This window comes from Drosophila persimilis, unplaced genomic scaffold (genome assembly GCF_003286085.1).
Source record: "Drosophila persimilis strain 14011-0111.01,24,50 unplaced genomic scaffold, DperRS2 tig00000002-arrow-pilon, whole genome shotgun sequence".
In the NCBI taxonomy this organism is placed as follows: Eukaryota; Metazoa; Arthropoda; class Insecta; order Diptera; family Drosophilidae; genus Drosophila; species Drosophila persimilis.
In genome coordinates, this window is record NW_020825289.1 from 11,455,327 (window position 1) to 11,477,869 (window position 22,543).

General features: G+C 47.3%; 1 protein-coding gene across 1 annotated transcript; it reads left to right on the forward strand.

The window, feature by feature from the left end:
• The first annotated feature begins 2,219 nt into the window (after window positions 1-2,219).
• On the forward strand, window positions 2,220-4,172 carry LOC6589958. Its single transcript, XM_026984910.1, has 2 exons — window positions 2,220-3,275; window positions 3,357-4,172. The coding sequence occupies exons 1-2, from the start codon at window positions 2,220-2,222 to the stop codon at window positions 4,170-4,172; spliced, it is 1,872 nt and encodes a 623-aa protein (XP_026840711.1).
• The last annotated feature ends 18,371 nt before the right edge of the window (window positions 4,173-22,543 follow it).

Consider the following 22,543-nt stretch of genomic DNA (forward strand, 5'->3'; position numbering starts at 1 on the left):
ATTGATTTGATGGAAAATCGCAGGATAATCTTGCAGCTTTTGAAGTTTCGCGGGGAAAAAATGCAATTGCAAATTAATAGGAAAGAAAACACAGGAATATACTTTTGCCAAAAGTTCAGTTTAATTTTTTTTGCGGGATTCTTGCAGTATCATCTCTCCGTTCTTTCTGCTTCAGTCTGTATATTATCGGTTAAAAAACAGTCCCCAGAGACCCATAAAACATCTCTGCAGACAGTGCGGGATACATGTGGAGATGGATCGTCAATATTCCCGTAAAGGTGTTGGTTTCTGCGGTGTCCAGTAGCTTCGGTAGCCGTCCACCCGCTGAGAGACACAGAACCAGGTCGGATCAGCGAAAGATCTCTTGTGCCTTTCATCATCACTTTGTAAGGTGAAAAGACTTTTCGATTAAAGACACCATTTGATATACACTATTCGTATAATGTACATTCGATTACTGTCAGAGACGCCTGTCTGCCTTGAAGCACTCCCGCATTTCACGATCCTACAACACAGAGGCCATAATAATGAGCTGCTGCATATTGCCCCATGGAATGCGAGGAACAGACAAGGCATCGAGTAAACGAGAAATCGCGAAACAATAATGCGGCTGCAACATAAACAAATGCGAGTATAAATCGTGGCTGGCTGGAACACAAAGCAGCCGACAAGCCCTGGCACTTTGGTTGTCAGTCAGCGCCGTCGGTGCATTCCGAAGCGTTTCAGCCCGGCCGTATGAAGTGGATTCTAAGAAATGTTTGCGAAATGTGCGTTGTGTTTTTTGCATATAAATTACGAGTATTTGAAGCGACACACGCACCGGATCGGCTGTGAGTCAATTCATAAGACAATGGAGCCTCAGCAGAGGGACAAAGGGAGCAACTAGTTTCTGTCGGCTTTCAGGTCGAATCCACACTCCACACTCCCGGCAGGGGCCTTTGACAGGGGCTAATAGCTTAGGTCAACAATTAAACTCATTCTGTCCGTCTCGGGCTTTCCCCCACGAGAACTCGTCCTCCTTCTGCTACTCGTAGCTCTCCCTGCATGTCTGACTGACAACTGCAACGCCGTGCCGTCTATTTGCAATGCATTAATTTTAGATCGGGCCCCGACCCCTGCCCAGCGTTACTTGAGAGCCTCTCCTCGCCCGCGCTGGCAGCAGAAATTCAAACACAGGAAAAATCAATCGCCCGCACTGTCAATGTGCCCGCATTTTCCGGAGTTTCTCTCTCTCTCTCTCTCTCTCTCTCTCTCCCTCCCTCTTTGTTTTTGTCGTATTTCCATTTCATTTGATTTGATTTTATTTTGGTAGTGGAAACATTTTACCTTCCCCAAGAGTGGGAGTGTAAGAGGGAGCAGTAGGAGTCCGTGGCGCGCCAACTATGTAAATATTTGGCATGACCGCATGACAATATTTGTTCAGACTGCGATTCTCTTTTTAGGGAACCCAGCATTTGGCGTACACTGAAGAGTAATAACTGACGAGACAAGTATCTCTGTTCATGTCATTGTCATTTCGACTCCGGCTTCATTTGCAGAGTATTCGGGATTCTGGAGTAGGAACATTGTCCCGCTCTCCCTTCTAAAAACCTACATTTTGACAGATCCACAGCCCCTGGAATTTGTTTGCTGTTTTTTCCCAGTCCCTTGCTCAAATATGTATCTTTCTGTTGTCTCCTGTTTTTCGTGTGTGTATCTATGTCGCGCACTGCATTTCCGTTTGGAATGCATCATTAAAGTATTTCGAATTAACATTAGTAAATCAGGGCCCATTCCCATCCCTAACTCCCTCTGCAAACATCCTAATGTGTGGAATAGGAGGGACAGAAATTGTTGGATAAACAAATATCGGCATCCGCATGCGTGCCCCAACCACCGCTGCTCGGTTCCGTCCGTGTTTGGCTCTCCGATTAATATGAGAGATCTCGTCTGCCTCCTCTATACTACCATGTTCGACAGACAGCCACGACCGCGGCACGTCGGCCGTGCACTTGTCGCAACCTGCGGCGACACACACGCAGCAGTCAGGTGAAGAGCTACGCCCCCATTCATTTCTTTCAAAATCGAAGCAGTTCATTTCCAATCTGTATTCGTAATAATTGATTTACTGTGTGTTCACATATCTCTGTCATTTTTCGTTAGTAGAAAAAAATTAAGTCCAAATTTTGTATCATCAAAATCTACCATTTCAAATGAAAAAATCTCGTTCGACTGCCTCGATGGCCCAGTGTCCGTGTCACATGCCCGGGACACATCACTGCGGCAAGGAGCTGCGAGAGAAGCGCCAGGAATTCTTCCGGCGGGACATCGATGACATTACGGACAGCGTAATGCAGGTGATGCGGATTTGCGGCCTCATGGCCTGGGAGGTGAGGCGCACCAGGGAAGTGATACGGCGTTCGTTCGAGCACTACGACGAGGTGCGCTACAAGATTGACTTGGTGCCCCGCAAGCGATTCTGCAAGGAGACCTTCATCCATGGGCTGGCTGTCGAGGCGCAGATGTCGCGTATGGACTCCCAAATCGCCTACTCAATCGTGAAGAGGGCCTTCAAGGCCTACTACCACGGGACCGCGATGGAGGGCAAGCGGCTGAAGTCCTTGATGGAGGGTATGAAGCATAGCCAGCAGTGCCTCTGGCTGCACGCGGCCAAGCGCACAGCCGAGATCTACGCGGCCTATGCGGGCCTGATGCACTCCGAGATGCTACAGTTCGCGGAGCGCTTCGAGTGTGTCTACAAGAGTCTGTACGATGTGCTGTGTACCCGTGTGATCTGGGACGATGAGAACCATTGCCGCTGCGCCTGGACATCCGCGGTCCCCTCCCAGATCTCTACCATCTCCACAATGACCGCCGAGATGGAGGTGCTTTTCCTGAAGCAGAACATGGCTCCCAGCAGTGCACCCTCCGCAACGGCCGTGGTCCCCAGTCAGCTTTCCGTCCAAGTAAAAGAGATCATCGTGAATGAAGGGCCTCCGACAGGGCCGGCCAGCGAGATCAGCTCAAAGTCGTCCCGATACAACTACGGACTGAAGAAAGTAGTCCAGAAGAAGTCCTCGAGTAAGCCACCAACTGTGCAGAGCTCCAAGGCAAGCCTCGGAAGGCGTAGGAAGAAGTGCACGTGTCCGAAGCTGCAGTGCGATCGGAAGTTCGAGCGAGAGGCGCCAGAGATCACGGCAGAGTGCAGCCAGGGCCCGTATGTGTGCCGCTGGCTCCGCTACGACGAGGAGGAGGAGCAGTTCAAGGAGCACCGAGTTCCGTTCCCTCCCATGGAGGTCATCTGTCCTCCCTGCCACAAGGACGACCTGCCCTGCGATCCCGAATGCACCTGCACCTGCGACATCTGCACCTGCCAGCCTGCTTACGATGAGGGGGCTGGGGAGGAGGAGCACCACGGGGAGAGGCTGTCGGCCACCGGCATTGAGGACCACGACACTGACTACTGTTGGCTGGCTCCGTTCCGCGACTGGCCCCGGGTGGACGTGGAGCCGGTGGAGGAGCCGGAGGAGGAGGCAAGCATGACCCCCAACTCCGAAGAGGAGGAGGCGCTCTTCCAGTGCCGCTGCACTTGCGAGATCAAGCAGCGCGCCTTCCCTCATCTCTTCACCTACTTGGCTCCCTTCAAGCCGATCAAGCCCGCGGTTGAGGAAGTGCCTTCCGTCAAGGATCCAGAGAAATGCGAAGAGGAAGAAGGCACTGAGGACTTGTTGGCGAAGCCTCCGCCCTGCGGTGTCTCCCCGTCCACCTACCGCTGCTGGTTGCAGCCCACACCCCCTCCCAGTGATCCCGAGTCCGTTACAGAGGAACAGCCACACATCGCAGTGCTGGCCCAGGATGCGAAGCCCAAAGTAGCTGGCATTTCTATGGATGTCACCGTCAAGAGGCAGCACCACCAAAAAGGCAGCGAAGTGGCCAAACCATCAGGGCCAGCGCCCGCATCAAAGTCTCAGAGGTCTAGCACGAAAACACCCAATTTAAGGATTAGTATTCCAGCCCAAGCTGCAGCTCCTAAGGCACCGGCAAAGCCAGCTCCTACGGCTGTTCCCGCTCCAGCTCCAGCTCCGGTCGCCACTCCTCCAGCGGCCAAGCCCCCACCAACTCAGGCTCCGGCTCAGGTAAACCAAGAGGAGAAGCTCACAAAGGAGGATATTTTGAATATCATTGGACTGTAGTAGAGTTTATCGAGCAAACGTTTCATTATTGGATGGTTCCGTTCCGCATTCTGAGCAAATTTATATACTATTTTGTATTAAAGTACACCTTTTTCATAGGATCACATTTGAGATAGGAGTGGCCCTAGCCCCAAGGAAGAGCATTCTTTTCATTTTCCTCTTTGATATTTCCCAAATGGATGTCAACCTTAAATATCAATTTCTTGGAACTTTTCCGAACACTGCCGTCCCACAGCTGGGATCGCACTCCACGCAGCACTCAACTAATGTCATAGGGAAATCCGAGTTCCAAACGCAATTTGCTCTCAAATAGTTTTGAAAAGTTATTTGATATTTTATTTCATATTTTTATTGTCAATGGTTTTGTCGCATATCTTTTTGTTCGTGAATGAGTGTGGGTTTTTGTTTGCCAAACGAACTGTCAATTGATTGTCAAATTATAAAGCAGAAATGGTCAGTGAGGAGTCCGTTGGGTGGAGGGTCCTTTGAAAATGTAAACTGTTTGCTTTGTTGCCACTTTGAAATGCGTTGACATGGCTCTCAGCGACACTCTTCCGCCCCGCAAGTATGCGAAATATTATACAACACGCACTGCCCACAAATTCAATCGCAGGGAGTGGCGTGTAGGACGTGAATCAATTCTAGATTTCTGACGCACGATATTCCGCATTGTATGCCAAATAATGGGGCACCACCACGCCTCTACAATGAACAACACATTTGGTCGAGTAAATTACAAAATATACGTACGATATTTATTTGCATTGTCGATAGTTGTTATTCGGTATAGGACAAATCTCGTTAAAACCAAATCACGTAGGAATTTGATTCCGTCTCCGGTTCGCTCCACCCGTACCCGTAGAAGGGTACATATATGGGAACTTTTCTGGCTGCTGGCTGCCGTCTTCCGTAATTGCAGACAAATTGTAAAAGTATTGCCTGACATGGGCGGCTGAATGGGATTTGTTTGGCTTGACAAGGGGCCCACGAAAGTTTTGTGACAGACGCTTTTAAGCAGAAAATTGTTTGCTCATAACTTTTGACAACACATTGGGACAGAGTGGGACCCCGGAGCCGCCGAAGCCTATCAAAGAATAACAATAAACGGTATCCCAACGGCATAAATATAAAGTTTTGGGGAGGGTGGCATCGAACAATGTCTGGCTTCAATATTTTTCCTCCCAGAAAAACGTATTCTCTCTATTGCTCCCAATAGTTTTTACGTCTGAAACTGCGATTAATCTATCTAAATCCTGGCAAATCATTAAAGCTAAAGACAGTAGAAAAAACCACATACGTTGTATATACTTTTACTTTTGCTGATATGTTCCAACATTTCAGAACTTGTACTTTGCTAATTACTAATTACTTTCTGTAGTCGATCTCTAGAGTTTTTGGGCTCCATACTTTTCGATGTGCTTTTGTCGGGCAGAGTTTTCTTTACTACTTTTTGTCCTCGGACGCATTTGTAATGGAGGGTGCCTTGGCTTTCATAAACTTTAAGTGAGTCTTCAATGCGAACAAGGTCTGAACGAGTCATAAATTTCTAGTTTACTTTGCGCCTGAGCTCGGAACGGAAGGTCGTTAAAAAATTCCTTTTCGTAGCAATGAGTATCGAGCCGGGCTAGAACGGTGCGGGCTGTCTGGAACGATGGTCTGAGCCGGGTCTAGGGCCGGCCGGGTGTCTGGCGAGCCTTGTTACGACCACGGGATGATGCGCATTGCTCATTAACACGAAACTAATTAATTGCGCAATTCAGCTAAACTATCGTGTAACGAGAGGGGCCCATTACAAGCTCTTGATTGATCACCGACTGCTGGCTGCGCGGGATCTTCCTGGGCTGAAACTGGGAATGGAGGAGTCTTCGCGGCGCTGGTGTCGGCTGGTTGGCTGCTCCGTCGGCCATTGCATTTTAAACGCTAATTTATTGTTGACTGCAACATGTTGCCGGTATGCAAAAATGTGGCCTGGCATATGCAATTAATTGTAACAAGGCCCGCTAGTCAAGCAGTCAACCTTTAACGAGGCTGAGGCCAAGACTGCCACTGGCACTGCTGGAACTGGTGCTGGCACTGGCAACTGTATGCAGCCTCAGCACTCTGCTCCAAGCTGCAGCTAGAAACTTCCAACCTGGCAATTGCCACTGCGGCTACGACAGTGACTGCGACTGCGACTGCACTCCAACGCGTGTTAAGCTGCTGCAATTTACGTGTTAATTTGGAATCGTGTTCCGCAAATGTTTGGCTGCCCCCGAAACTGACTTCTGCTCGGCCTCGCTTTTCCTCAAGATCGGCGAAAGTTTCGGTCATAGACAAAGGTGGGACCGTAATTCATGTGTTGCCGGTAATTGCTGGAAGGCAGCCGTTGGGGCAGCTGCAACAATACCATTAGGCAATGCCGATTTGATACGAGCGAAAGCAGCCACTTTATGTACCTAGTAGCCCAACAGAGAAACCGTCTATGATCTTAGATTGATATTTCGTTTGAATCGGGCCATCAGTAGGAGCAAATAATTGGAAGCTCCTATGGGGGAGTGGCCAAACGAGCTCTGCTCTATTTTATAATTCCCAATGGAAGAGTTGGCAACAAATTTAAATGATAATAACCCTTTGATTACTTCGCTGCATCCCCATCTGAAGTAGGGATATCCCTTGAATCCTCTCATCAAAATACCCGACCAACTATGCTACCATCAATCAAACCAACTCGCTCTCAAATATTTTCGAAATCAATAAATGCCCAAAAAGTTGTTGGGTTACACGGAAACTTCTGCCATAGCTGGGATCTATCTCCCGCAAATATATATAAATGCAACTATCCATATATATAGACTCCTACTTCAGTGTATTTAGCTGGCCGGCAGATAAATGCCCAACAGCCAACAACTTTTTGGATACAAAAATGTTTGCCATAGTTTTGGGAATGTTTTAAAAACTTTTGCGCAAAATCCGTTCCCCGAAAACCGAAACCGCAGAACGCAGAACGCACATTGAATTGTTGCCGTGCCCGTGGCCGAGACGGTCCCCGTCGCCAGCCTCTTGGCCTGTCGTCGTTCTCCATAACTCGAAGCATGACATGCAGCTGGCTCAACAGAGCTGCAACTTGTTTGCGGTTGCGAGTATCTATCGGATGCAGTTGCGAGTGCGAGGACAAGATACTCGCACTCGCAGTTGTGGCTGCAGTTTTTCGGTGGAGAATAGTTGAGAGTTGAGCATGCTGGAAAATGTACTCGAACTCGTACTGGCATCCCCGAAAGGCTGCTGGTGCTGCTGCTGCCGCACTCACACCAAACCACACACTGACACGCACACACACACACACATGCTGCATGATGACAAATCATTGGGCTTTATGGCAGGCAACATATGTTGGCGTTCAAAATATTTAACCGCAGAAAAGCTTTTCGAAAATCAGCAGCCACGAGTAGAGAGCCTCTTGATTAATGGCAGCGTTCAATACAAATGCTTGAAAGTTTTGAACTGCATGTATCCATCAGATACGTAGTTTGTCAACGACGCTTTCCACTGACATAATCATCAATTAAAGATCTATTAATAGAGGCTTCTGCCTCTACCCACTCTCACCATTTGGAGCAGCATGAGGAGGCAACACTTAGGGTCCAACATGTGTTAGTGTCAACTTGATTGAGGAGACGTCCACAAAAACTGAACAATGAAAAGTGGAGACACAATAGTTGAACAAGTAGAGCCATAAATGCCCTAACTGTTTCTATAGATTCCACTAAAAGAGTCTTTAGACTCTTCTATAAAACAGATATGCCCTCACCTTCCATATACGTACGACTAACTATGTGTGTGTCTAGCCCAATTAAATTGCTGCCAAATTATGGAACCATTAAAAATTCAATTCGTGGCCCATTTCGATTCAAATTAATCAATCAAAAACCAAATAAAAAACCCTTGGCATGCCTTGACTTATTATCAAAAAACTCAGCCATGTACAGACATACTTGTACGAGCATGCTCATGTTTGGGTGTATCTCGACTCTTTGATTGAAGGTCGCGCCAGCTAATTTACGGCCCATAATTAGCAGTGGCCTACGAAATGTTTGGGAACATTTTACAGTTTTCCAAGCTGCTGCAGCATTTAGTAATGTAATGGAACGGGCCATAGATAATTTTCAATGGCGGGCCAAGCCATTTGCCGTCCATTTGCTGGGCCGTGCCTGTGCCGCACATGTTATTGTGTAACTGTGTGGCATGCATTAACCCTTTGATTCCGTTGCGTGCCAGTCACGGAACGGCCTTGTTCCAATGGCCAGCGGGGCTCTTATAGCCACATGTCGGCCGAGGGGCATTAGAAGAGATCTTTCTGCGCAGTGGAGCAGCGAGCGGCTATGGTTGCAGTCTGGTTAAGTGCGGTCATGACCCACCGACTCGAAAGATTCTTTCATAATTAACTGAGCTGAAGCGAGGCACTCTCTGCTGAAAGTAAAGAGCATGTTTTGATGAATCTATGGTGGTGCTTCTATCCACCTTCCGAAATTTACCTCGATGATTCCGTATGCAGCTCATCCTCGGATCCCAGCTCGGATCCAGCCAGGCAACCCAACGAAGTTCGTAAAAACATTTTAAAGATGCAAAAACTTTTAAATTTAACCGCATTTATGGGGCCGCTGCCAGCTGCTGCCACACGAATACCAATACTGGGATGGAAGGGGGAATGGAAACCTTTCGAAGCTTTGGAAAAGATTTTCACCTCTTATATTAGATGCCAGGCGAAAGTTTATTGTTTTCCTCAAGCTCGCGCTAGACTGGATGGGCTGGCCTTTCCATGGAAAGGCACTCCATTGCCACTGCTGTTGCCGGGGCCATTTCCATTCGAAAGGATAAGCCAAGTGCCAGGCCAAAGGATTCTCCGGCACTGCCACACACGCAAACGCACACTCCTACATGTGCAAAATTGATTTGCCTCCGCTCCTTCAGAGGCTGCTGTTTGCTTTGTTTAGGGATAATCCCATACATTAGCCCAGTGTAAAGGGCTTGCTTGAGTTTTCCTTTGCGCTGCGGAAAATGTTTGCTATTTTCGGTTACTTTCTTCGCCTTTGTGTGTGTTTTGTAGCTAAAAAACTGATTCTCAAGGTATTTGTGCATTCCGAGAAAATTGTATAACCATAAATGCGCCAGATTTGCGTTCACTCGTGAGGATTATGCCCTCCACCCCACCATTTCACAGCAACAAAACTTTCCGAATTCACATAAAATTAGCAAATATTACATTTGCGCTCTGGAACAGCTCCCAAAAGGTTGCACCCAGAGAGCATCCCACATCTCAAGCTTAGCCTTGGCCTCATCTCATCTCTCCTCAGCTCCCTCTCTCTCAGCTGGACTGGTCCCCTTGTCCTTCCACGGACCCGAGTTTATTTTGTATATTTTAAGCAAACTTTTTTATTGCCGTAAACAAAGTTTTCCGCGCAACGGGAGTTATTTAACGTACAATATATAACTTGGAAAAACTTCATAGCCCTCGAACGAAACAAACTGAAAAAGAGCGACGCATCCCTGGAATAAGTCAGTCATGTGGAAGGGCTCCTCGGTAGGATTCAGTGTTTCTGGCTCCTGGTCCTTGGTCCCTGCTCCCTGGTGATACCTATGTCGTGGCTCACATGCCGCCCGCTGTCGCTGATTGACTCCGGCCGGGATGTGGGGTGGTGCTGCGGCCTGCATAAATCTGTCCCAGACAATGCCACAGATACGCACCCAGATAGGTTAATGTTAATGCGAATGGGTGGCGGAAAGTTTCCATTTTTGTGGGCAATTTACAGTTTATCGGTGATGTCATCTAAATGGGCGCCGAGCGATTTGCTTCCCATTATCATTTACCGCTACTGCTGATGGGTCCCCAGGTGGAAACTGTCGTCGTTATGGGACGTTGGTAATGGAGGTCCATATTGATTGATCCATGTGATCACTTATTTTACTTCTGATTTATAATGGTTTTAAGCAGAACATAATGCTCTCGAACAACGACACTATCTCGACTCTATTTGATGCCTCAGAAGCAGAAGAACTTAAATTAATTGCAACATTTTGTAAGGCACATGCACAACAAGTTGGCCCCGTCGAGACGGTGCCCCTCGTGCCCCATCGATCCTCGTTGCGTCTTGGCTGTCGGTTTGCTTCCTTTGTTGCCCTCTTGTGGTGCGTCTTGGTCTTGCACTTGCCTTGCATCCGTCAACACAAAGTTGCATTTGCTGCCGTGCGACTGCCCTCGACACAGACCGGCAAAGTCCTTGACTTGCATTTCTGATAAACAACGTGTCAACTCTGTCGACATAAACCATAATCTTCGGTGTCACTTTGACTTACAACTCGTGTACTTTTCAGTGGTAATCACGTCTGGGATGGGTCTGCTCCTGCTTCTGCTTGTGCTTGTGCTACTGGAACTGGTGTTGGAGTTGGAGTTGGAGTGGCAGAAGCTAAACAACTCGAAAGTGAAACGAATTCTTCATAGTCTGGCAGCTAGATAAAAGACATGGCTCCTGGGGGGGACATTAGTGCGGATGTAGTGGGAGTCTATAATCTGAGGGTCCCTCCGATTAATAAGTGGCAACAACTGCTGCCGCGCAGGTCGCTCAATGTTCCGTCAGTCTGCCAGGCTGGGACTTGCTCTTAGATCATTAGCGTAATTAAATGTGGATGAAAAATTTCACTTAATTTAGCGTGTGTCTCTGGTCTTTCTCATAACTCGAAAAAACCGAAATATAATTAATCAGCCCGAAAGGGACTTGGGGGTAGAGGGACTCTCAGACGATGGCGGAGACGGAGACGGAGGCATGTGGCAGAGTCGGCGCATGTTTTTTTCCCGGCCCCGGCTTCCGTGGACGCCTCTCGTGTCCACCCTCGCCGGCACCTAGAAATTAAACTAAGTGTCGGGCGGTCGAAGCGACCCTGCCACATGACGCACGCATGTCTTTCCGCCGCCGGCGCGCTCCCTCTCTCTGCCTGCCTGCTCGGTTGGCTGGAATTTGACTTCGATAGTCAGCTGCTCCCGAGACTCTGGCCTGTTTCTGGTTCTGGTTCTGCTTCTGTCTCTGCTGTTGCCTGTTCTTGCCTCGGTCTAGATGACACCAGCATGTTGTCAGCTTAATTTTTTAATAATGCTAAATTTAGCCAGCGGCAACGGGGCAATCAACAAGTCCTGGCAGCCATGTAATTTCGCTAAGTGCAAGAAGCTATCCATCCCTTCGCCCCGAGTGGTGCAAATTTATCGTCACTTGCATGGAGCGTGACATTGAAATTGTAAATTAGCAACGCATCGTGAAGAACGGTCCCACTGCAGGAGAGCTTGGAGGGAGATGGGAGTCTAGGAGGCGCCGAAGAACGGCGCCAGCAAGGGAATCACTGCAAGATTATCGTAATTACTAATATAAAATGGAGCATTACCGATCAGAGGCTGAACTTCGATCTGTCCCAACAGTCGAGATAGCATCTAGAGTCAGCAGATGCAAATCGGACCATGTAATCCCCGCTGCAATGCTTAGGAAAATAGATGGATGGATGAACGGATAGAAGGCAGGGACAAGGGTCGCCAGGGCAGAACCTCGCTCAACAGCCGAGGCTCATCTTTGCCCCTGCCACTGTCGCACCGAGTGCATTGTGCTCTGAAGTGCACTTAAAGGATTTTTACGAGGAAACACAGCCAAGGAGCAAAGCAGAGCAGCGTGGAGCAGAGCAGAAACGGAGCGAAATGAAAATCAACAAATGACGACAACTACGGGTAGTCCTGCTTCCCCAGCAGATTTGGACGTCGCGACGTTGTCCTCATTCTCGTTCTCATTCTCGTCCTGGGCCCGTGTCCCATCTTCGCTTCGAGTGTGTTTGTCCTTTCAAAATGTTTTTCTTTCCAGCGGCTTGAGTGCTCGGCGTATTCTACTAATTTTATTTTTACACGCCCAAGAATCCTGTTGACAAAAATCTCAAATGTGTGCTCGACCGTGCGCCGTCTGTCTGGAATAATATCCATCCATCCATCCATCCAGGTCTCTGAAATGATCCCATCTAAGAGCGAGCGAGCAGGTAGTCCCTCATTGATTTTTATTCGCGCGTGTTTAATTCCCAAATCAGCGGAGGGAGATCTTGAGATCCTCGTCCTCTTCCTCATCCTCATCCTCGCCGGTTTGTCATCCATTTGTTTGTTTTGCGTTTTTTATTATTTTCGGGTTTCGGGATTTGCAGCTCTTTGTTCCGCTCCTGGTCGTCCGTTGGCTTTGTTCTGTCTGTGCGGCAGCCGCTGATCTTATCAACGTTTTGTTTTCTGAGGCATTAAAAATTTGTCATTTGTTCCCCATTGCGCTCGGCTTTTGTACTCTTTTAAGCTCTCGATTGTCGTTCTCCTTGTCATTGAGCCAACTGTTTTTATTCTCCCTTCGCCTGCCTCCGCTCTGAAGAGGAAGCAGCTGGTGGCACTGTCCGCAATCGGATCGGATCGCATTCGATCTCTCCCTTTGAACTCTTTCTGGCCAAAACAATTTGGTAATTGCTGCCTCCAGATGGATGGCTTAGCCAGTTGCACTGTCTATTGTATATTTATAATTCGCGGCCAGATTTCGACGGGGAGTTTCTAGTGTTTAACTTTCATTTGTCGGGTATTTTGCCAAGTAATACTGAATATTTTCAGATTATAATCAAACAATGACATTCACCTGCTTACAGTGTCTCAGTGGTACCGTCCAACAGAGTCGAACGAAATTATCTTCCAGCCAATATTCCATTACCCACGTACACATCCCTGCCCAGCCACAGTCCCCTCCCCCTTGTTGTGTGCCCCGATGTCCAGCTCTCTATTTGCAAATACTGATTATGTTTACACGCATACATCCAGTGCAGTGCATATGTGGATGCACAAACAATTCTCTCCACCATCGATGCGCTGGCAACTCAATTGTCCGACTGGAACAATGTGTCGTATGCGTAATGTCACATGAGCAATCCTCCAGATGCGTAATGAAAATTGGCGACGGACGAGCTGCAGTCCAGGCAGGGAATGCAAAGGGCAGCAAATGCCCGGACACGACACGTCTGGACAGCACAGGAGGCTTGTCCATGGCCATGTCCTCGGCTTGAGTAGACAAAATCAATTTGGTTTTGCGGTTTTCGCAGGACAGATGGTGGCAGTCAGTCGGATCGATAGGCCGAAACGAACCTTCCGGACATGCAGGACTGATAGAACCCGAATCATGCTATTGCCCAGCTGTATTTTGGATAAAATGCATCAAATTCATCGGCTGTCCATAAAGGGAGAAAAGCATTCTTGCTTTGTCTTCCTCACGCACTCTTGAAGGCCTACTGTAGAGCAAGGGACACTACTTTCGGCCACTGAGAGGCCCCTCGAAAGTTGTCAACGTCAGCAAACAAATAAAAATGGTAGGTAATAAAAACGGGTGAGCACAGAAGGTGAAGTACTCTCTTCCTCTGAAGAAAATGGCCAAGCTATCTTTTAAGCTAAACGAGGGGGAACGTTGTGAGTTGCTGCGGACACCGCAACTCTAGAGTTATACCCGATACTAAGTCAGTATGGCTTTCCTCCGGCAGACGCCGCTAATATTAAACGACACGACAAAGAGTGCGTGCGAGAGAGACAGAAAATCAGTCTGAGCGTGACGTCGGGCGCTGCGTAGCCAATGCAAATTGATTTGTTCCTTTTGGCTACAAAAATTATCTGATCTGATCCAGATTCAGCAATCTGATAGATATGGTCGTTATCTATGATTCCCCGTTTTTAGTTTTCTCGAATCTGCAATATTGTGGATGCAACAGATTTTCGTCCTTTGTGTGGGCGGAAGGGGGTGGGGCGAAATTTTGAGATACACGTTTTATAGTGAGATCTAAGAGAAGTGCGGATTCCAAATTTGGTTACTCTAGCGTTAATAGTCTTTGAGATTTGTGAATATCCCCAGATTTGCATCCTTTGCGGGGGCGGAAGGGGGTGTGGCGAAATTTTGAAACAAACTCGTCTCGGTCTGATATATTAGGAGTGTGGATACCAAATTTGGTTGCTCTAGCTTTTATAGTCTCTGAGATCTAGGCGCTAATGTTTTACTCTAAGCAAAGCCGCCTATGCTACCTGTGTGTTAGAGAGAGACAGGGCGAGAAAAAATTAAATTGTTTTCGTGATGCTGGCTATAATAATAATACGATCCAATTCAGATTCTGCAGTCTAAAAGATATGGTCATTCTCTACGATTCTGCGTTTTTGGTTTTCTCGTATCTTTAAAATTGTGGATGCCACAGATTTTCGCCCTTTGTGGGGGCGGAAGTGGGCGGGGCAAAGTTTTGAAATATTTTTGTAGCAGTGACATATCACAGAAGTCTGGATCCAAAACATCGTTGCTCTAGCTCTTATAGTCTTTGAGCATTAGGCGCTGAAGGGGACGGACAGACGGACAGACGGACAGACGGACGGACGGACAGACGGACAGACGGACAGACAGACATGGCTCAATCGACTCGGCTATTGATGCTGATCAAGAATATATATACTTTATGGGGTCGGAAACGATTCCTTCTGGACGTTACACACATCCACTTTTACCACAAATCTAATATACCCCAATACTCATTTTGAGTATCGGGTATAAAAAAGCCTATATATCCTATAGAGAGCATCTTGTGAAGAGCATTCGAGCAGCTTTGTTCCGATTATTCGGGCGGGAAAACTATTATTTGCAGTTTCCGCCTCCTCCTGTTTCGACGAGTTTTCCTGTGTTATTGAAAAACTTTTGCCCAGAGACAGCCAGGGCTGCTGGCCACATAAACTCTCACCAAGAAATGCTTCAGATTTAAATGAAGTGAAGTGAATTTAATGGTCAGCAGACATTCGTGCCCCAGTGGGACGATGGCGGGACTGTTTGCACCGCTGTAGGGCCCTGCCCCTGCCCCTGCACCGCCCTTCCTCCTCCTGTCAAGTGGAGTTTTCCGGATCTGTGAGTAGTTACCATGATATTTGCATAGTATATGTTTCAAGGGGCAATAGACGAGAGATGGGAGCTCTGCTCAGCTGTCTGGTAGTCGGTTCGGTGTAACTATCATCGCAAATGTACTTGAAAATTGTAATGAGCTCTAAGCTGGAGCGTCAACAGCAAACAAGCGTTTGCCCTCAACGCAAATCGCAGCTCAGTCCAGGACAGGGTCCTCTGCACGAGAGCATAACCACTCAGCCATACGCTCGGATTAGAGCCGGCAGACGGGGGTCCCAATGGGGAGCCCAGGGCTTACAGTTACATTTTGCTGTTGCAGTTTTACTATACATGTGAAGTCTCCCAAACGACGGACGAGTGCCTGTCAGGGCATCTTTTCCGAAAATGAGAAGCATTCGACCAATGGATTCGATCTGATGTAAATACGGTGCGAGCGAGGGAGCCGGATTAGGCTGAATGCAAAATAAATACTGGGCTTCAAATGCGCTCGGCAAATGCTGATTAGGCCGTAATCATCGAACCGTCTGTGATCGGATATTAGAGAGAAGAAGTTTGAAATCGTAGGGGGAAAAATCATTCATTAAAACATTCTTCTTTACTAATCGCCGGGTGATTCCTTTGGATTCGCATTCTGTTTTTAATCCATTTATGATCCATTAAGCTTCTGATTTTGGCTCTGACTCTTTTTATTGCTGCTTCTGCTGAAATCGAGCTGTCCGAACGGCACTAACCTGCACTAAAACGCAATCACCGGGATGGAGGAGGCTCGCTTGAAAAAGTGCATCACATCGGGCACGGGGAAAATGAAATCACGTCGCGCCACTGCAACAAATTCGAGTTAATTGAATTCCATAGTAAGCATAATTCCAGGCCGGCTCTAAAAGCGAGCACATGGGGCATGCAACATCACACAAGTCGACGGCGACAGTCAGTCAGCAGGGGCAGCAGAGGTAGCAGAAGCAGCAGAGGCAGACATTTAAACTAAATTTAGCCTGAAATTGCTTCCTTTTTGCTGTCGGTTGTTGGCCATTCCTGCTGCTGCTGCTGTTGCCTGACGTTTGCCACTTTGCCGACAACACAAAATTCAATTACAATTGGAAGCAGCAACAGCAACAGCAACAAAAACAGCAGCAGGAGCAGCAGCAAAAACGAAAACGAAAGTCGCGCTCGGCCTGGAACTGGAAGCCAGCGAATGGCCGATCGACCAGGCCAACCAAAGCCCCAGGTGAAACCGAAACTGGAGCCCGGACCGGGGCTGAGACTGAGGCTGAGGCTGAAGCCGGGGCTTCAATCCGGTTTCTTAATGTTTTCAGCACTTGCAATTATTTTATGCTGCCATCGTTTAAAGTGTCGGAAATTTGGTTCGGTAATTAAATGAAAATCAACGGCGACCAACGCCTGGCCACCGAAATATCCGCGCCGAGGTAGATACATAGGTAGATACCCTATCGAGGATGTGTGTTCAGTGGAAAATAGATTGGATCGGTTTCAGTCAATTTTCCATTAATTCACTGATTCACCCCCGCAAGTAAATCATTTAATACAGTTCTATCCAATCCCTTTACTACGCTTTTGAATCTTAAATTGAAAAATCAGGGTAATCCTATTAAAAGAGGGTATACCATTCAGAAAAAATGGTTTGTAACATGAAAAATATAAAAGCTCTCGTCTAGCAGCTGCAGCCAAACTAGTTCAACGTGTCGGGTTTTTCACTGATGTGTTTTTTGCGGGATTTCTCTCGTGCTCCCGTAATAACAGTGGCCCCCGATCCAATCCGAATCAGCGTACCTTTCTGCACAGTAATCAAAATACTTGTGGCAATAAAAACAACACAAAAACTGATATCAAAGAGAGGCAGAGGTAGATGAAAGGGGATGTGGATTGGGGTGTCTGGTGAAGGAGATGGAGATGGAGAGGTGAGGAGACGGCATAAGCCAAAGGGAAACCGTAACAAATCAGAGATCTAATGAATATTGAGAGGCCACTAAAAGGAACACGCGGCAGTAGCAACAAATTAATATCGAAGAAATACCAAAACTCACATAATAATAAATGCAATGCCAATAAAAGGGTCGAAGGAGAAACTTTACCTCAAGGATAATGAAGTGGATCTGGGGATGGGGATGGGGATAGGTATGGGAGGCAGAGAGAACACCTGCCTAACAACCACACAAACCGACAGACAGACAGAGAGACATCCAGACACAGACGGAATGAAGGTAATAAAAAACGTATAAATAACCAAAGCTAAAGACAACAACATGCAGCAATGAGACTTACAGGGTGCTTGAAACATTATAGGACGGGCAGGAGCTATGGGTAATGGTAAGGGCAGGAAGGTATGGCGGGTGAGGGTGAGGGTGAGGGTGGGCGGCTCGTTAATTTGCAATAAAATCCGATTATAACCACAAAAATGCGGCCATACAAGATATATATTCGTTGGTACTTACGAGCGTTCCAAACCAATACCGAAACCCGAACCCACCACCCGCTCACAGGTGGAAATAAAAAGCCCGGAAGCCAGAGCCAACTTGTATCAATAAGTACACACAGACGAAGAGAGGGTTGAAGCAAGGGGGGATAGCTTACATTGATATTTAAGCCCCGCTATAAATAAGACGCCCTCGAGGCAGCCAAAGCCCACAAATTATAGCCCGGGCTCCCGCAACGGGGTGAGTTTTTTCTGGAAGCTAAGGGTTTTTTCTCCAAGAAAGGCCCAATTGAGATGGCATTCGAATTTGCATTGCTGGTTACCACTCTCTCTTTCGCTCTTGTAAGAATGCCCCATCCAAGGGGCATCCACTCTCAGTGTCGGGAGGCGACCTCTGTACCCTTTTGACTTTCCCCCACAGGCATCTTGCATCTATGTGTATAGGGGATGGAATAGATTGCGATAAGACTGGTACACTAACTTCTATCAAATGTTTTTATTTTTTCACAATTTAAGTATTTCCTCGATTCGAACTCTTTCTCGAAGCCCCCACAATGATGCGGCTTTAATTGAGACATTATTCAAAATTATCTGCCCTGCCTCGCACTGCATCGGCGGGAAAGTTATGTCTTCTGTTAGCATTCCGGCAACCCTCTGCGCCGCTCCCCAAAAACCTTTTCCACCCGCAGAACAAATAAAAGTGTAAACACTGATTTGGCACGCGCCTTCCTTAGCCGAAAATTTATGCACAAAAGAAGCAGCCCCTGGCCCTGGTCCTGGTCCTGGTCCTGGTCCCGGCTCTGGCCCCCAACAACCTCGATCCGAGCAACCCCAACACGGTAATTACCTGAGTCCTTTGCCGGAGACTCACGCGTACCAAAGCCCGTATCCTGTGGGCGAGTCCAAGCCGAAAAACGAGACCGAGACCGAAGCTGAAGCTAAAGCTAAAGTTGAAGGTGAGGCAAACCCCGTTATGGGAATGTCTGGCAAAAGTTTTCTTTTATCATTATTATCGGGGCAACATGCATATGAGTATGGCTCTGCCCCGGAGTCATGTCTGACTTGCTCTGCCTCTCCCTCTGCCCATCCCTGTTTGCTCGGAGGTGTTATGGCCGGCTTCCGCAAGGACTTAACCGCTTTTGTAATGCATAATTTTGTGGGCCCGCATGCCGAAACACCCCCACAAAGCCTCGAGGTAGAGATACTCCTACATATGTATGCATAAATAATTCGAGTAAAGTCAACGTTATTTTTCCTCCTTTTTAAGTATGCGGAAAAATTTGTCTGTTGGCTTATTTTAAGCAAATTAAGTGTAATTATTCGCAAATTAACGAGTGAAAGAGCGAGCGGGAGGAAAAATATTAATGTTTATTAAATGAACTGACTCTTTTCCGTCTCTTCCGTCATTGTCCCATTCCTTGCCTCCGTTTCCGTCTCGTTTTGCCCTCTGCCTGTTGGGGCCAGTGTCAGTTTATTGACTTGGCTTAGATCACTTTTGGGCAGAGCCGAGGAGGCATTTATAATAATTTCATAATTTCCACAAACAATTTCGCAACAATTTAGTTAATTTATAGCCAGGTCTGCGTTTGCCTCTGCCTCCAAATAGCCGTTAAATGCACAAAGGACACGCAAAGTATCCAGACACAAAACCGAAAAGAGCCCTGCTGAAGCCCTTCTTCAAAAGCCACTCCAATCCAATCCGGTCCGGACCCAACCCGTCCAGGTCGTCGGACGACGGCAATCAGACTATAAACTTATAAATGTTGCAGACGCTGTTGCAAAGGCAGCCATACATATAGTAATTATAGCTATGGGCTATATTTGTGAACAAACTGGAGAGCTGGAGTCGGTTTTTGGGGGCGGGGGCACGGGCACAAGCATCAGAAAAACCAGAAAGTTTAAGCGGAGTTTGTCGCTGGTTTGCTGTTTCCAACAAAGGTCGGATAGAGCAGTTGATGAAGAAGCAACTCGAAGTCGGAACCAGGAGTGCGTAGAAACCGTTTATTAAGTCAGGCACTTTAAATTAAAGCATCTCTTTTCGTGGTAAATCATATGCCCGTTTCAACGGGAGCCAAGCAAAAGAAGAATGCCATTTCGATTCCAATTTAAGTTAAGTCTTTTTTGAAATTGCCATTGGAAGTGTTGAAGGGCAAACGCTAAGCCAGGAAATCATCGTCTGATTGATATTATGAGAAAGAATCTTAATTGCCACAATTATATGTTTGGCTTGGGAGATATTACGAGTAGATGTTCCTGTTAAGGTTTATACTTGATGATTGCCATGGCCTTTTAATCCGATATAATTTGCCTATAAATCTCTAGGCCACGCATTTAATTGCCCGCAACGCAGACTTACCAATTTCGTAGGCATTCCATTCCAGCCGCATTTCATCAATAAGGCCCCATACAGTCATATATCATCATCGAACGGTGTGGCCGCCGCAAGTGACGAATGCCAGCTCCTAAATAAATGACTCTGCGGTCGGAATGGAAATGAATTATGAAATATTTGCAGAGTCGGACTAATGAGGCAACGCCAAGTCGATTGCCAGAGCCAGAGCCAGAACCGGAGTAGGAGTAGCTGTCACATTAGCACCTTGCGCGATGTAGACCCCAGATAAGCTAACGACAGCCCTGTCTGACCCCGGCTAACCCCTGTGGAGGAGAGTGGACTGGAACAGGCACTAGGCAGGAGATGGAGATGGAGGTTGCCTGCCTGGAGCGCCCTGAGCACACTTTTATTTTTCACAAATGGCACAAAAAGCACTGACCGACAAGTATGGGGAGCGAAAATGATGTGATAAGGAGGAATATACACATTCGTATGTACAAATAAATCCACAAGTTGATGTGATTCTTGAGGCCCGCGCCGGAGAAGGCAAAAAGGTCAAAAGCGCCCGGGGACATCATAAGCGAAGGCTCCAGCGACGGCAAAACAATAACTGCAGGCAATTTCGGATCCCGCAACTGTTTATTTGTCAAACATTTTTCTCTTTTTGACATCTCGACTTCCAGCGGCGCGACCCGAACCGGAGAAGGAATCGAAACACGCGCCGCATTTTCTTTGGGTCTCCGTCCGATCCCCTACCGTCGAGTCCAGTCCCGTCCGGTCCGGTCCGGTCCGGCTCGAAATGGGCAACCAACTGCGACAAGATGGGATTCCTTTTTGTTTGGGGCTGCTGCTGTCTCCGAGAGAGATGTCCGAAAATTGTTATCGATGTTTTTGTCATGTTGGCTCAAATTAAAATCCCCAATAAACGGGGAAAACTGTCAGCTCGGCTCACCGATGTATTATGGCGTCCTGCTCCTGCTCCTGCATGCTAAGCAGGAATCGAGCCCAGTACTCAGTGTCCTGGACATCGCTTTTAATTGGCTCTTATGTTGTTGGACTGTAAAAGCCAAAGGCCCATAAAACTGAAGATCAAACGTAAGCCACCCGAAATCAAAGCCACTTCCTCCCAATCCCTCTCCCTCGAAGCTCGAAGGAAATGTGAAAAGTATCTGCTGCTGATCAAACGTCAAATGACAAATGATTTCCTCAGAAAATAAATACCAAAATAAACTCTTATGAGAGCAATAAAATATAGCATCGCAAACTTTTGAGCTGTTTTCTACTATGCTTAATTAATTTATCTTATTTTGTGTTAATTTGTTTTGCACAAAAACATACCATCCTCGCAGCAACTCAATGAATGATTCATCGAGCTCCTCCCCTTTTCACGGCGGGGATATGACCACCAATTTTATTATAGCCATAAGTAGACAAGACAAAAACTTTGGCATTTTCCCTCCGCGCAGCAGTCGCGGAAATCTTGACAAAGACAAAAAAAATATATAAATTGCCTTCGAGATTGCAGCTTCATTTACTAATTTCATTGGCTATCTGCTAATCGAGCGCAAAATAAGCAAAAACAAACGACGAAGGCGGGGATGGAGCCTGTCTGGAGAATGGCAAAGGCCAGATCGGGTGGCCGTAGTTATCTCAGAGCCAGACCCGGAGTCAGACCGAAACTTGGAACGTTAATTATGCGAGGCAAGTTCTGTGTCTACGCACTTGTAACCGAATCGGGCGGCGATGCACATTAATTAGTTTTTATGATTATTGGCGGGCATTGAAATACAATACGCGATGGCAGGAGGCGGATGTGGCAGGAAATTTACATAAGTCAAGCCCCGGCAGCGGCAGCGGCAGCATCAGCGTCAGCGGCAACGGCAACGGCAATATGTGGATGATGGTAGTGAAATTTGTCAGTTTCTAATACCAGTTTATCGTACTGGGCTTATTTACGGGCTCCGCTCCGGGCGGAAGTCTGGGTCGGGGTCTGGGTCGGGGTCGGGGTCTGGTCTGGAGAAGCTCTTGGCTTTAGATGACAGCTGGCTGGTTCTCACACACAAGATAGCGACGCGGCTCCGTTCTAGGCCCATAAATATGCAGAAGCTTGTTGTGTTGCCGGCAAATCCATTTGGCTAAATAAATGCCATGACTGACATAAATAAAGGACAATTAAATTAAGATAATCGTTCTGACTTTGCTGCCTCTGCTCCGCCTCGTACGAAAATGAATTGTGCTCCTCCCAAGCCAAGCCATCCCAGTCGATCCACAATCCCCAATCCCCAATAGTTGGGGATGCCTAATGTGCGCTCCCACACACTCGTAAACATAAAATCCACCCAGCAGCTTTAAATGCGCTACAAATTAATGGCAATCTTCCAGTCTGGCTCCCGATTCGTCCAAATCCAGCTTCATCCCCGCCTAAGCCCCAATCTGCGACAATTGCCATGCACTTTGATTTGGCTTTGATTTTTGCTTAATTACTCCCGCCAGCCACTGTAGAATGTAGAACTGTTGGGGCCCACTGTTGTGGCAGCCACTTCTGTTGTGACTGTTTGGCTGTTTATTGCCCCTTCGCTGTGGGATGTGATAGGAAATTAAGAGTAGCATCACCATAAAATTCAGCTATGCATGGCTATGGTTCTGGCTTCGACTCGCGGTCTGTCTC

Bases quoted from the DNA above. Each gene is read 5' to 3' on its own strand.
- LOC6589958 (XM_026984910.1), top strand. From the start codon at position 2,220: ATGGCCCAGTGTCCGTGTCACATGCCCGGGACACATCACTGCGGCAAG. The intron at 3,276-3,356 runs GTCATCTGTCCT...TGCACCTGCCAG, and splicing joins TTCCGTTCCCTCCCATGGAG to CCTGCTTACGATGAGGGGGC.